Below are 15,927 nucleotides of genomic sequence, written 5' to 3'. Positions count from 1 at the left end.
ATAAATCATAATTATTATAATCATTATAATGACTGCTTTCACAAAATCCATTTTTTCGTTATTTATAGAAGTCGTACATTTTATGATCTGGATACAAACTTGTGTATTATTTCCGAACAGATATCTGCAGTTATTCCCGTTCAAAAGTTGAGGAAAAATTCCAGCAGAAAATTTTGAAACGATGCCCCTGTGTTGAAACAATAGAGGTATTCTGCCTTATATAAAATAAACTGCAATCTTCTCTCATTCAAAATGAATTAGTCCTCCAGAAGTAAATAACACTTTGCTTTTCTGTTGGCAGCTTCAAATTGCTAGCCAAATAAGAGAATTCTAAATAGTTTAAATCTTTCAAGTTTTATAACGTTATTGGACACATATGTATTTAGTCCGATGTTAGAAGCTGCGATCCTGGCATACCCGGACATGCTCAGGATGGTGCTGCAGAAGCGTCTAGATGAAGGCAACTTTCTCGAAATGTGGAAGGTACAGAAGCCGTGGTTGCTGCCAAAACCAACGAAGCCACCTGGCGATCTGGCCTCGTATAAGACAATATGTTTGCTAAATACACTCGGAAAACTCCTGAAGAGAATCGTCCTTAACAGGCTGACGAAATGCACGGAGGGGGAGCGCGGACTATCCAGGATGAAGTTCGGATTCCGCAAAGGAACATCGACAATGGAGGCAATTCGAACAGTGCACGAGAGTGCCGAGAAGGCATCTAAACGGAGACGACGAGGAGATCGATACTGCACTAGGGTCAAGATAGATGTGAAGAATGCATTTAATAGTGCCATTAGGGGAGCCATTGCACAGAATGAGGGTGCCCGACTATCTATGCTAGATCCAGAGGAGCTACTTCCAGACCCGAGTGCTACTATACGAGACGAACGAAGGGCAGAAGTCTCGCATTACAACGGGCGTTCTACAAGTGCTCCCTTCCCGGTCCAACTCTTTCGAACGGGATGTACGATGAAGTATTGACACTGCGGCTGCCCAGGAAAGTGAAAATCGGGGATGACGTGTCGCTAACACTTGAAGAAGTGGAGGTATCGGTGACAGAGACAACAGCTGGACCTGGATGAACGGGGTCAAGCTGCATATAGCTCACCACAAGTGTTGTTGGTCAGAAACCACAAAGTGGTTCAGCGGTAACAGATTGACGTCGGAAGGGACGTAATTGCATGGAGGCGTGCACTGAAGAGAGTGATAATCGACGATTGGCTTATCTTCAACAACCACGTCAACTACGCCTGCGAAAAGTCGGCGAAGACAACGAACGCAATAGTGAGGATCGTGAAGAACGTCGTCGGTCCAAGAAGCAGTCATCGATAGTGCAATATGAGGTTCCTGCCTGGGATGCGGCGCTGAAAACCAAGCAGAATCGCGAAAAGTTTAACAGGACGTTCCGGCTGATGGCCGTACGAGTTGCGGGTACGTTCAGAACAATATCGTCGGAGGCAGTATGGAAAGGAAGGTGTACCTACCGCCTCATCCCAAACCTGTAAACGTGGGTCACTAGAAAACATGGAGGTGGACTTCTACCTTACACAGCCCCTGTCGGGCAATGGCTGCGTCAGAAAGTAATTTCATCGGTTCAGACGCGCAACATCACCGTTGTGCTACGAGTGTGAGAACGTCGAGGAGACACGGGAGCATGTATTCTTCGAATGTACGAGGTTGCTTGAAACGGGAGGGGGGATATCAACCTGGATATTGTCGTCTACAGACGTCTACAAACGACGTAAACACATGGAACGCGGTCAACAGAGTTGTGACACAGATCATGACCGCCTTACAGCGGAATTGGCGTTATGAACAGCGAGCAACGGTTTCAGGAGAGTAACCACCGCCTGGAAACTCCCCGTCGGAGCTAGATCCATTGCCAGGGACTAGTCGAGTAGACTGCGACAGAGTATCGGTTAGAAATCTCCAGCGGACATCAGCGAACCGAACGCGTCGCTTCACCTGAAAGTGCCAGACCGACCACGGCACCCTACCGGTTTACTCGAGAAAAATATAGTGAAAACCAAAGCAGAATCGGTATCGGGGAAACTTCTTTCGCCGAGGAACTCTCCGTCGGCGAAGGCTAGTTTCGGGCAAACTCTCGCCGGGGAACTCTCCGTCAGATTAGGCAACATGTCGGGAGCTGAAAGGTTTATCGAGGAAGTGGTGCTAAATGGCGCGAAAAAGAAAGCGAAGAGCTTAAAGGAGTTGCGGTGCTAAATGGTACCGGACAGAGATCCCGAGGACTCAACAAATTGTGGTGCTTGTAGCAAAGTAGAATCGGTAGAACTTCCTTCGCCGGGGAACTCTCCTCGGGGTAAGCTGGATTCACCGAATCATTCTTTAGTCTATCTTTCGCTGTTGCCTTGCACCTAGTGCACTATTTGATCATTACGTCAGGTAATTATAAGTAAGTACAAGTTTTGAAATAGAGCGCATTTTTAACATAATCTGTAGATTAAATGTTTACACAAAACATGCTCTATCTCTAAACGTACAGGACCTACAAAGTTTGCATCGTCAGAAGATATATTTAAAATGATGGGACCTCAAGCTTTCTCAAAGATACCATATTTGTAGGTTTATTCAAAAAGCAGCATCGCCCTAGCGGCAAAATTCGAAACTAGCATGATGCGGTGCTAAGTGAAATACAGAAACTTATCCGAAGAATCTATAACGAAAGATTATAATTTTCCGATCATAATTTACCGTTTTTCTCCTCACATCTTCAGGAATGACTGTTTGGGCCGAAACGTCAACGTACAACGCAATCCAATTAAAATCAGTAATATATCGAATTCACGTGTGGTTACCCACTTTTGGACGCCAGCTAGTACTGGGGTTACCTCCATGGTCAACTTTAATGCTAATAGCAAAAAATCTAAAAATTATTCACAAATCTCTCAAATGACAGTACACGTGGATTACTCAGAACTGTTAAAAAATTCAAAAAAATCAATTTCGGAAAAAATGTGGAAAACAACGTAAGATCAGCACTGAAAACCTGTGGACGGTTAGCATCAATGTAATTGCTACTGTTCATCTCTGTTTGCCTTTCGAATACCGGGATAGATTTTTATTTGACTATTGCCATTGCGCTTACAGTAGGTTTGACATAACTTGAGGTACACAATGAGAGGCATCGCTGTATGTCTAATAGAAACGGAGAAAATGGGATTCCGTCAACTTACCCTAATCACCAACTAGCCCCGGGCTCCCCTACTAGCGAATGCGACATACAAACGCCCACACAATAAGAAGAATGTGCACTATACATACAAAGGCTAGAGTCTTTCGCGATAACACAAATCCGGCCATAAATGTAATCAATCATGCACGCCTACGCCAATGATTTGGCAATCATGAAACCCTCCCGATAGTTAAGTCTTCGTGTTAGCGCTAACAAATTTATAAATGCTGTCTCAAGTACCAACATACAAACCAACTCCCGCTCTCACGAAATTAGGAATCATACTCGTTCGGGAAATTTCACTCTTAAATACGCTAGATACCAAGCTTTTAGGTGCCATAACTGAGGACTCCAGTGGGAACCGAAAGCCCACTTTCTCATTACGACGACCCGTGCGAAAATTCAAAAGCCCACGTGAATATGCAACAACTAAATGGTTGTATAAACGAAATCAAATATGGGAAGTTATTCATACGATAGCATCCACAGCATAAAAACGCATACATATAATGCTCCGGTGATCAAGTCAATATGTAAGCGCATACGAATACGATCAAACACGTTAGCATGCAAACGGTATAGGCCTTCGCGATGACACACAAAGACGGACAAACAGTCGCGATCATCCCCGCATAATTTTTTTTTTTGAGATTTTATCAATTTTTTTGAGATTTTATCAAATCTCAACGTCTTATGCATTTTTAAGTCATTTGGCATCAAAAATGCAAATTCGTTTTTAAAATTTTCCCTTACTCCCCCATTTGAGAATTTTTCATTCCAGTAACTCTGGAACCGGAAGTGCAATCAATAAAAAGTTCAATAGCAGCCGATGTAAAACTTGTACCTTTCATTTGAGGCTAAGTTTGTGCAAATCGGTCCAGCCATGTCTGAGAAACAGAGGTGACATTTTTTTCAACATACACACATACACACAGACATTTACTGATCTCGACGAACTGAGTCGAATGGCATATGACACTCGGCCCTCCGGCAGGGATTAGGTTGACGATTTTTAGAGCGATTGCATAACCTTTCTATATGAGAAAGGCAAAATTTTATCTTTGAATTTTTTTTTTGTGCTGGGGTGCTCTACTTTAGTCTAATCAAAATATATCTTGTTTAAAAAGTTACAGAATAATATTATCTGTAAATAGAATTGTATCCCTAGTTTTAAAACACCTGTGAAATTTTTCATAAATATTTGTTCCCCCTTTTGTGTACCAAGCTATATTGTTAGTTTTAAGATAACTGTAAATATTTCCTAAAAAACTATTACTATTGAATTCCTTGTTTTAAAATTTTTCATAAAAAAAATCTTTTGCCCCTTCTCTTGTATATAAAATCTTATTTCTAGTCTTAAGATAGCTGTAAAATTTTTCTTTTTTAAAAAAAATATTTCAACATTGTAACCTCCTAGTTTTAAAATATCCAAAATGTAAAAACAAAAGAATTTGGCACCGCCAAGCTAACGCATTTGTGCCTATCAAATAAACGAAATGAATAAAAAAAAAGAATAATATTGTGAACATATCCTACGGAGAAATGCTGGCTCTAAAATCACATCTAAGGCCTCAAATAAGTTTTGTTCCACCTTTTGCCTTTCTCATATAGAAAGGTTATGCAATCGCTCTAAAAAGCTGAAGACCGAGGAACGTTGAAATCCGCTGTCATGAATCGGAACATCACAGAAATCATACAGGAAATACAGTGTGTCCCACATTTATACGTTCACCCAACTATTTTTTGATACCTTTTTTCTATTCACACAAACTGCTCCAGATTTTCAACGTTTATTTTCAAACTTAATCAACGATTTTTTCGAAGTTATAGAAATTTAAGTGAAAAATGTGTCTTATTTATCCGATCACCCTATTTTCTCAGAATAACTTTTTCATTCAAGCGTACTGCACCAAATTTTCTAAGTTTATTTTAAAGTCTAATTTGCGATGTTTCTCAAAATTTGGAAACATTGGTGCGTTTTGTTTGTTTGTTATGACAGTTTAAGTGAAAAAAGTTGTTCCTGCATTCATACGTTCACTAAGAAAAAATATAGTTTTTACCATAAAATGCATTATTCAAGTAAATAACCGGTAATAATCAACACTACATTTATCAGTCAATCGAATTCCCATAATTTTTTAGTATAAGTTTCATTCGCTTCGGCATTTAATCATTACGATTGTTTATATTTCTTGCTCTAAGCTTGTTTTAGAATAATTTGATTGCTTTCTAGAACTTTGCAACTGACGACTACTGCTTCGCGTTGTCATACACATCAGAGGTCATTCAAATATCGCTTTCTCCAGATGTTTTCTCGATTGAAAATGTTTCGAGTATGATGGTTCGTGATGAATATGACAACGATAAGCAGTGTTCGTCAGTTGTAAAGTTCAAGACAAGAAAGCAATCAATTTTTCTAAAACAACTCAGAGCAAGAAATCTTGAAAATCGTAATAATCAAAGGCCGAAGCGAATGAAACTTGTATTCAAAAATGATGGGAATTCGATTGACTACTGCATGAAGTGTTAATTATTACTGGATAATTACTTAAATATAGCATTTTTTGGAGAAAAACTTTATTTAAAGGAAACATTTTCACTTAAATTGTTATAATATACTAACAAGATGCACTAGGGTTTCCAAACTTCGAGAAAAATCGTTGATTAAGCTTTAAAATAAACGCTGAAAATCTGGAGCAGTTTGTGTGAATAGAAAGAAAGTTATCTAAAAAAATAGTTGGGTGAACGTATTAATGTGGAACACACTGTATAAGCCATATGGAAAATCCATATATATATAAAAATCAATGTTTGTATGTATATGATTGGAATTAGCTAATGGCTTATAAAAAGATCAGAGGTCAACAATAAACAATAGAGGAAAACGTAGCTTCAAATTTTCTATTATTCATTGAGTTGTATTTTCGTAATTTTATCTCAACAAAGTTGGTAGTTTTATTTCAGCATTTTTTGTTTCACAATGCTGGTTCAGAATATATCCAACAGATATCTCGTTTTAAGCAAGAATGAATATGGAACAATTACGGGCAGTAAAACCTTTCCACATTTTGTGGTAATGGTATCCTTCAATAATAATGTTTTATTGGGGAAATATTTCAATTTTGGAAAATTAGATGTATTTTTTAGGAATGGTTCAAGCAACGATATATGGTTGAACTAAGTTAAATATTGGACAAACGTGCATAAAAGACGGTCACTTCAAATGGAAATGAACGGATATGGTTTGCGTTATGACAATAATGTAAAATGAATGCTTACAACGAATGTAGGAATCATGTTGGAAACAATTTGTTTTTAAACACATGACTTGTGACAGATAGCAAATGAGTTGAGGTTAAAAAACAACACTGTGGTTTTCACACAAACACAACCCAAGAATAGAGCGAAACAATAATCCATCATAGACGAAATATACAACTAGGTATGTATGCGAATGTTTGTAATGTTCCGGCACGGATGACTGTATACAAAAGCATAAGTGAAATCATACTTTAAACCAGCTGGTGACCTACCAAGTTTTTCGAGTTGTGGAAACAGTGGCGCTCGCACTGGAATGATGTTGTACATTGTAGTAAAGGTTGGTATTGTGTGGTTTGTGTACAGTACAGGACATAAAAAGTGCACCCAAACTTGATGTTGCATTAAAAACAATTAATTTATTTTTTTGTAATTTTTGGAAACAACCCTATCAATACAATCATAAGAAGTTAAAAAGAATAAAATCTGTTTTATAAGACATCTAATGAAGCGGGATAATTAAACATATAAAAGGTTAAATAAGAGTATTAAATTTAGATTTTTTTGGCCGGACCCAAAAGCTTAACTTGACATGTATCAATATTTATTGCTAGATCTTTGTCACATTATCGACATTATCAAATAAATAAAAGAAAACATTGCACCCTTATACAGTCTGGTACATCACCACCTCAAATTGGGCATCACCATAACAACTAGATTACAACCAATTATTCTAAGCCATTAGATTACTTGTAGTAAAAGTTATCATATGATGTATATTTCTTTGGCACTGTATCTAAAAATTACACAGTTAAATAGTTTTTGAGGCAAAATCATGTCGTGCATTTTTTAAGCTCAGTACTGTAGGCATGGTTTTGATGTTTAGAAAGATACAGTAAGAAAAATAAAAATGAAAACGAAATTGTTCTGACTTCATTGTACAAATGTGTAATGGTGGTTTAAACGTTTTATAACCTGAAACATTATAGTTCTATATTCATTTGAAACTACAATAACCAAAAGTGTACCGTATTTGTCAAAGACACGAGTGAGAATGATCGGCGAGATTAGTACATTGATTGTGTGCGATGAAAATTGCATTTTTGAAGACTACTTCCTAGAGAAATTACAAATAACTAACTAAATAAATGAAAGCTTTAGAACAATGCAAACTATAAAAGAAAAAATCAAACAAATCGTTCGACAATCGGCGGTAGCTGCACAGCTCTAGTTATTTAGTTTTCGCGGATCCACACAAGGCTAGTCCTTGGAGATCAAATTTTCGTTAGCAGTTAGAACGAAACACTGTCAAAACCAGCACATAACTCGAACTATATCAGAACAAGAACTTGAACGAATCGAAAAATGATCTAAGAGTGTGAAGAGAAGAAAAATGTCCGAACTAAATCGGCAGTTAATTAGACGGAAGGAGATACTTACTGTCGAAACTGACGAAAAGCGTTGGCATGTCATCGATCGACACCATCGAGCGGTAGTCCAGCTTCGGTGGTGCCTGTTTCTGTTTGGTGGTCGGTGCGCCGTCTCCCGTTGATTGCGGTCGGATGAAAGTGCCTATCGAGGAGCGTCTGCAGGAAAAGAAGGAGAAGTGTTAGAACGATTGCAGGAATACAGGCCATACACATCGAATAGATTGTTCAAATACTATTTTATGTTGCACTGTGCTATATTTTGTATGCTCGGCGGGAAGGAACATTCATATGGGACCATTCATAAATTACGTAGCGCAAAAATTGCCCAAAATTGACTCCTCCCTTCCCCTTGTAACAAATTGTCACAAATGTATTCATCCCCCTCCCCTATTACGTAACAAACTCTTTAAAAAGAAAAATTTTCCTCAGTAAAAACATGTTACGTAACCTCTAGGCACAAATCCCCGACTATGTACGGGGAACGTGCCATTTGAGCCAATATATTCTGATTCCTTCTAGCTTACTCCTCCTCCCCCATTTGTCACAATATATCACAAACTGTAGAACCCCCCCCCCCCCTAAACGCTTTACGTAATTTATGAATGGTTCCTATTGGAAACGCCTTCTGAGAACTAGCTAGCAAATGTAAAAGAATCAGTAGCTGAATACCATACTACTCGAAACTACTTGTTTGCAGAAGTAGTGCTACGTGCTTAGGAATTACGTCCATGTGGTACCAAGTCGGTTCCAGATACTGATGAAACAAAGTCGAAACGCAATCCTCGCCTTTCGGAGGACTAGGCAAGTTAAATTATTTCTAGAATTTTCCTTCGACCGAACTGTCAAGGCGTGCAAGTTATTGCTATATAACTACAGAACGAAGATCTAAAAATCACTATTGACCATAACGAACAACTAGTTTGGGGAGCTACAAGGAATAGTTAGATCGAATAATTAAAACTAATAACAAATAGAATTGTATGAACAAACTAAATAGCATATTGCACACCAATTGGTCCATGAAGAAAAAAAAAACAAAAATATATACCACATCGAACAGCGAATTCTATCTACACAAACAGAATGATTAAGTTTCAAAACATTGTCAGCTGGAAAGTTATTAGTCAATGGGTTTGCATCGTGTTTCACACAGAACAGCAGCGGTTTAATCCGGTTGAGCGTCTGCACAGGGTTATAAAATGTTTCTAGAAAATCCTTCCGATTTGTTCACGAATCGGACACTTGATAAGATTGCACGTGAAGCTGCAATTACGTAAACGTGTTTTGCGTTCGTTTTAATCAGTCAATCGAGCCTTACTCAACAAAACGTCAAGCGCGGATGTCTTACTGATGTCTGTGTCGTTTTGAATGTCATAACACCGATAAAATCGGGTATAATCTTCATAGATAGTTAATAATTGTGTTGATTTGTAGGAGCTTTTGACAAACCTAGACACGACCCGAGTCCGAAATCATAAAATTTAGGAAACCGGAACTATACCTGAACCCAGTCTACCCAAAAATAATGCCATCTGACCAAGATAAAATATTGATTAGTTTTTTTGTTACCACAGGTTTGTAAGCATTAGTATTTTATATTAATCGAATTTTTTAGGGTACTTATATTTAGCAGCGTAGTGCTTAACATAGTAGTTTAAAAGTGGAATTGAAACGGAAACAATCACATCCCCAGCATAGGGTTTTGATTTATTAGTACAAATAGTTTTGTTTCAAACTTTAAAACTGGTGTACGCTACTGTTCTCTTTTTTGCTTCATTTCTAAATACATTTAAAGCTGACTTTTGGATATAAAGAGTATTCAGCACATACCCTACGGTTTGATAGATTTGGGAAAATAATTTGGAGTGAAGTAACGACCTAAGGACACATTCTGGAGCAATTGAGTTATCGATTCACAATTTTGACAGCTCTGTAACATAAAACTGAAAATTTTAAAACTGGAACTTATTCTCTCCAGCATCAGCTTGAGTGGGTGTTTTTAAGGGGGCGTCTGGTATAATGTGCTCAAACCGAAAGTCATTTTGTTTTACTATTTTAAAGGCAACGTAGCAATGGATATTTCGTGCAATGTTAAGATCTATTTATACATTCATTGTGTATGAAGAAAAATATTTTCAGTCACGCACATACGAGTGTTCCAAGAGTAGACGTCCAACCATTTCCATGACTTGTAAAGCTTGGACTTGTAGTTACTCGACACTTATAGAATATATTCGTAAATCACTACGAAATAGTTTCGTACGGACAATTTTCATAAAATATACGAATTTTTTGTACATATGATTAATCATTCGTATTTGTATTGAAACACTTTTATTTTTTATTACGAGTTTTTCGTGAACACCACGAAACGACTTTCGTTGGCTTATTACGAAACGGCTTCATTAGGCAAACGAGTTCTTCGCTGTTATCTACAAAAGTCTAATATTCACGAGTGCTATTCGTCAAACCGTCAACGTGAAAAGAGCTTCAATAGAGATAGAATATGAAGTCACTGTTGCTATACGTCAGATAATTGTTGATCATCACGACGGTCTCGGTCTGGCTATTTAGTAACAGTATCCGTGTCCGCCGGTTTCAGAAAGATGTACTGAATTTCTTTCGCTTTCAGTTAATCCAGAATCCGTACATTCACTTGAGCCATCGCGAACTGCTTGTTGGTTTTGTATGGAAAAGTTTTAGTTTTTCTTTGCCGGAGCAATGACGAAATGATATGCAATTAAATATGAAAACTTCTTTTAGATGAACGAAATGAATTCGTGCGACCAACGAAATTGTTCGTAATATACACAAACGTTTATTAAAATAAACGAAACATGTCGTTTCATTCACGAACAATAGTGCAATGCACTAAATAGGTAAAATTTACGAAAAGTTACGTCCATCGACCATTTCTTCATACCACAATAAAATCTATGTGGCCAGATCGATTTTTTTAAATTAAAAAAAAAATCAGTGTCGTCAAACATCAATTCCAAACGATCGAATGAAATAAGAGGCTAATTAATTCGAAAACTTTTTTTAAGATAAACGAAATTAATTCGTGCGACCAACGAAATCTTTAGTAATATACACAAACGTTTATTGAAATAACCAAAACATTTCGTTTCAATCACGAAAAATTATTTCGTATCAGCGACAACATGCGTGCAGTGTACACTAGATATGAAAAATTTTCAAAAGCTTCCGTTCATCAAGCGGCCATTCTTGTTCATGAAATGAAAGAAACCTACTATTTACAATGCACGAAAATACTTCGTTGCAGAAAACGACGAAAGGACTCGTGCATTGCATGATCAATATCATTATATTAACGAATTTATATTATCAGTGGATGAACCAACAAAAATAGAAAAAAGTTCGAGATTCGGGAAATGGCTTCATGAAAACCGAAAAATCTAATATTTTACTGTAAAATTGGCTCACCTTTCTTCAAAATAAGAGGGAGAAAATTTTTCTCTTGAAAATTTGGGTATAAGTAGTTTAGAGTGTATTGTTTGCTCTGCATTTTTAACGCTGTCAGTTTTTCGAAAATTGTTGCCGATCGATTGAAATCAGCGTGAATTATGGCAAATACGCGCGAGGAATGCATGGCTGTTTAAAACAAAGCGCGGCCACTGAGATTGTGGGAGATAATTCTAAGGAGTTTTTACTTTACTTTATTTTTATTTACGTGACTTTAAAAGTATTTTTTTTCATTCGTCATGCAAATTCTAAGGAGTTCAATAGTAAAAATCACGCGGATAAAAATAAGTTGATTTTTTGCCCATTATACCAGACGCCCCCCTTAAGTTTAAAATCCAAGCCACGTCCTGTCTTAAGCGTTACTGAACTGAAAATTGTTTTTACCCAGTTTATCAAGTCTGAGTGTCAGTGTATATTTTTCTTAAAGTTGCTAATTGTAATCAATTGATGCGAAGAGGAAGAGATACTTGATTAATTAGTTGAAAAGTATAGCAGAAAGCATGGTGTTATACTTGGTTTTAGAATTTTGTTTATATAGGAGAGGAAGTTGGAACGTGACATAGCATGTTTATAGTGAAGACTATATAGTCTCCAGCTCAGAAATGAGTCGATAAATTTGATGTTTAACTTCATTCGCGAATAAAATTGCACGCTCTTGAAAGAAGTTATATTTTTATTGTATCCGTGGTCGTGTCCTGTACAATTTTTGCAAACGTTTTATATTATAATTCATAACTTTTTTCAAAGTATGTGTGTATTATCCCTTTTAATCTCACTGGTTTTATTCTGAAAAAAATTTCTGCATATGGTCCAATCATCCAATGCAAACAACTTAATCTCGGGATGTAGTAGGTGTTAGCTCTTCCAATTTTCCAATGACCAATTTCAGAATGACAGAGACTTAGCGGTACATTCCCAGACCATTTTCCGTCGGCGAATTTTCTATACGGTTGAATCTTTTCCGAATAACCAACCTTTATTACAAACTCACTATATTTTAGGACGAGCTGACAGGCTTGAAGAAACAACACCTGCTCTGTTGAAGCTTGCTACGATCTTTAATTCATAAAATTTTTCAAGGCGGTCGAAAATTTTTTTAAACTTGAGCACACTATGAAAAGTGTGCAACGGAAGGTTATCGGATTCTTAAAAAAACATTAATATTCTTTTACAAAATAGCTTAGCTTTAAAGTTTTTCATTCCCATATTTTTTTTGAAACCTTTCATAGTTTACTCGAACTATACAAAATTTCAAAACTCTTCGATTACTTTGTAAAAAGTTGTGAATTTTCATATAAAACGCATGAAAAAATATAAACTGAAAAAATAAATTCGTAAATAGAATAAAAATGATCGTACAATGCACGAGTTCATTTTTCGTTTTCGTGCATTGTGCATTAGATTCGTGCATTTCACAAACTGAAAAAATGGCCATTTGACGAACGAAAGGCGTAATTTTTTAGTGTACATTGTACGAATGTTATCGTTGATAACGAAATTATTATTCGTGAATGATATGAAATGTTTCATTATTTTAATGAATGCCTAGTACGATTTCATTGGTTGTTCAGCATGCAGGCTTTAAAGTAATCTGGACTGATTTGCACTGTGCAAATCTGTCCAGATTACTGTGCATGCCGAACAACCTTGTCCATAAAACTCCGATAGTCGTACAGGAATAAAGAGTTTTCGTATTTATTTACATTAGATTATGTTCATCCGATCTTTTAAGATCGATGTTTGACAACACCAATTTTTTTGCAATCACTGTAAAAATCGACTTTTTAACCGAGGCCCGGAGGGCCGAGTGTCATACACCATTCGATTCAGTTCGTCGAGATCGGCAAATGCCTGTGTGCGTATGTATGTGTGTGTATGTGTGTGTATGTGTGTGTGTCATTTAAACTCACACAATTTTCTCAGAGATAGCTGAACCGATTTTCGCAAACTTAGTTTCATCTGAAAGGTATAACGCTCCCATAAGCTGCTATTGAATTTTTAGTTGATCCAACTTCCGGTTCCGGAGTTACGGGTTGAAGAGTGCGGTCACACAGCAAATTCCCATATAAACTGGCACCACCATGATGTTCAAATGATGTAAAACATATTAAAATTGATGTAACATTACTCTAGTTTGCGGGTCTGGATCACTAATGATCAATCAAAGCAGCTTTGACTACATTGGCCACCTATGACAGTTCATGACGCCCCCGGGGAACCCGCCAAGTTCCTAAGCTAATATCACACCCATTCTCCAACGAATTCTCTACCGATTTTTACAAACTTGATTTCAAATGAAAGATACAGTAATACCATTGACTGCTGCTGAATTTCATTCTGTTCTGACTCTTGCTTCCGGAGTTACAGGGGTGTTAGTAAGGATACGCTGGAATCTCCCATATAAATCGGTACAATCGTAATACCTCAGAGGCTAAAAACTATTGAAATGGTCATCAAATTACTTCTAATCGCAGATCTGGATCACTGATTGCCAATCAAACAATCTTTGAATATATTGTCCACTATCGACGATTCCGGAAGTCCGGAATTCCGGGCATATTCCACAATTAAAGTCACATCGGTTCTTCGGTGATGACTGAACCGATTTTCTCAAACCAAGTCTCAAATGGAAGGCAAAATATGCAGTTGAGCATTGCGTCGCCGCCCCTCCCCCTGCCCTTACACCTCCCTCCTTCATCACTCCCCTCCCCTTGGACCACCCTCACGCCCGCATTTCCTTCATCCACCCCGTATACCGAAATAAGATGAAGGATTTATGACGCATCCTCCACCAACATTTCAAAATATAATCACATGAAGATAACATTGAACTCATGCTGATTAAGCTAATTAAATATTATTCTTTTGCCTTTCTCATATAGAAAGGCAGAAATGATACTTCCGGTTTGATGGCGGCTGGTTTGTTATATTTGTAAGCAGAAGGGAAAGGGAGTGTGCATTTAGTGCAATCGGAATTCCTACTATGTTGTTTTATAAGTGACTTATACCCAGCAGACTAGCCACCGTGTGTGTAAAACCTATTGATTCCAGGATTTTGGGAAGGTGCAAGCTCAATTGATTTTCCAAATACCTATTTCGTATACAGGGCAAACCGTGTTCCGAGGTAATCGTTCCATCAACCAGCCCCGCCTTAATGTAATGTTTGTATCAAATGGATTTGAACACTACAATAAGACTCTGGATTCCTTACATGCGGTAAGAAATCGACATGTATTGAATTGAATATAATATAATTGATATATAAATTAGAATATATTTATAAAAAAATATACAACATTTTCTATTTTACCAATAATATAAAGAGAACTTCATCCAGTCCTCGACAGAATATCCCTCCATCCGCCCCTCGTCTACCCCGCTGTTAACCACAGACAATGGACATACACGGTCTATCCACTCACCGAATACTCACTAGAAGTACGCTCCATAAACGCATAAAAATCACAGCAGAATAAAAGAGACCGAAACAGAAACATGCAAAGTCTGCATATTTCTGTTTCTCGGTATGCACCGAGAAACAAAAACATGCAGAGCCAACACATCCCCTACTCCCGTCTCCCACACTTCACCACGACTTGAATGCACCCCATATAATACACCTCCAGTAAGCACTCAATGAGTGAACAGGCCGTATGCACCCAACGCACAACTTCCACAGCAGAAAGAACGAGAGACAGGCAGAAAAACACACCATCAATGACCAAACAAAGCTCTCCGTGTAGTGTGTATACGTTCTTTTCAGTGGGTTCGTCCGTCTCCGTTTTGCAGAAGCTTGGTTCGTACGCAAGGGGGGAGGTTGGAAGTTCAAGCACCACCCATGAGGGTTTAGAACTACTTTTAAAAATTTAATAAGTTCAGGAAAAAAATATACTGCAAACCGTTTTGACACATAAAACGTCATTTGAGTTCGGTCACTCTAGAAACCAGTCAATGAAGAAACCAGGGACGAAACTTTGCGAGGGTGTCTGGAAAGGGATGTATGTCAAGTTGGACGGCTTCTCTGAAGGATCGGTTCACGTTTCGACAAGCTTCCATATTAGCGACAGTAGTGAGTAGAAAGCAGATGTAGGTCAGCGGGCTAGCAGCGGCAGCTAAGAAGGAAAATCACGAAGTTGGAGAAAATCGAGATATCGTTGTCTTGAGAAATTTTACCGCCGACGATTATTCCCTTGAAGTGGCAGTGAAATGGAGCGCGAAAATAGGCATCGGTACAGGGTGAAATACCGCTGCCGACAAGTTCCCAGCACCAGCTAGCAGATAAATAGGAAAGACTAGCACCAAGAAGGATAAGAAGCGCGGCGAAGGTGGTTGTAAACAGATGTAAATCCTTATGGTCGACACCTCCGGATTGGTTTATGTGTCAATAGGTGACGATATTTGCAGCAGACTTGAGCAGATCAGATATAGAGCGAAGGTTCGACAGCGAGCAAGGAAAAGTAGCTATGGATAAAAACATGACGATTAACGCAAAACAAAATAAGCAAGAACATAATCCCTACTAAAGCTGTACTTAACGGTTGCCCCGGATGGATGAGG

General features: G+C 37.8%; 1 protein-coding gene across 14 annotated transcripts in view; it reads right to left on the bottom strand.

Moving 5' to 3' along the window:
• LOC131684306 (TLD domain-containing protein 2) overlaps positions 1-15,927 on the bottom strand; it is a 688,368-nt gene that overhangs the window by 127,171 nt on the left and 545,270 nt on the right. For all 14 annotated transcript variants that reach the window (XM_058967047.1, XM_058967051.1, XM_058967048.1 and 11 more), the window contains one exon: positions 7,895-8,040. In XM_058967047.1, coding sequence (XP_058823030.1) covers positions 7,895-8,040 — 146 coding nt within the window. The remainder of the gene's footprint in view (positions 1-7,894; positions 8,041-15,927) is intronic.

The sequence above is a fragment of the Topomyia yanbarensis genome, chromosome 2 (assembly GCF_030247195.1).
Source record: "Topomyia yanbarensis strain Yona2022 chromosome 2, ASM3024719v1, whole genome shotgun sequence".
Taxonomy (NCBI): Eukaryota; Metazoa; Arthropoda; class Insecta; order Diptera; family Culicidae; genus Topomyia; species Topomyia yanbarensis.
Note: the sequence above shows the minus strand (reverse complement) of the source record. Positions and strands in the feature narration are given on the sequence as shown.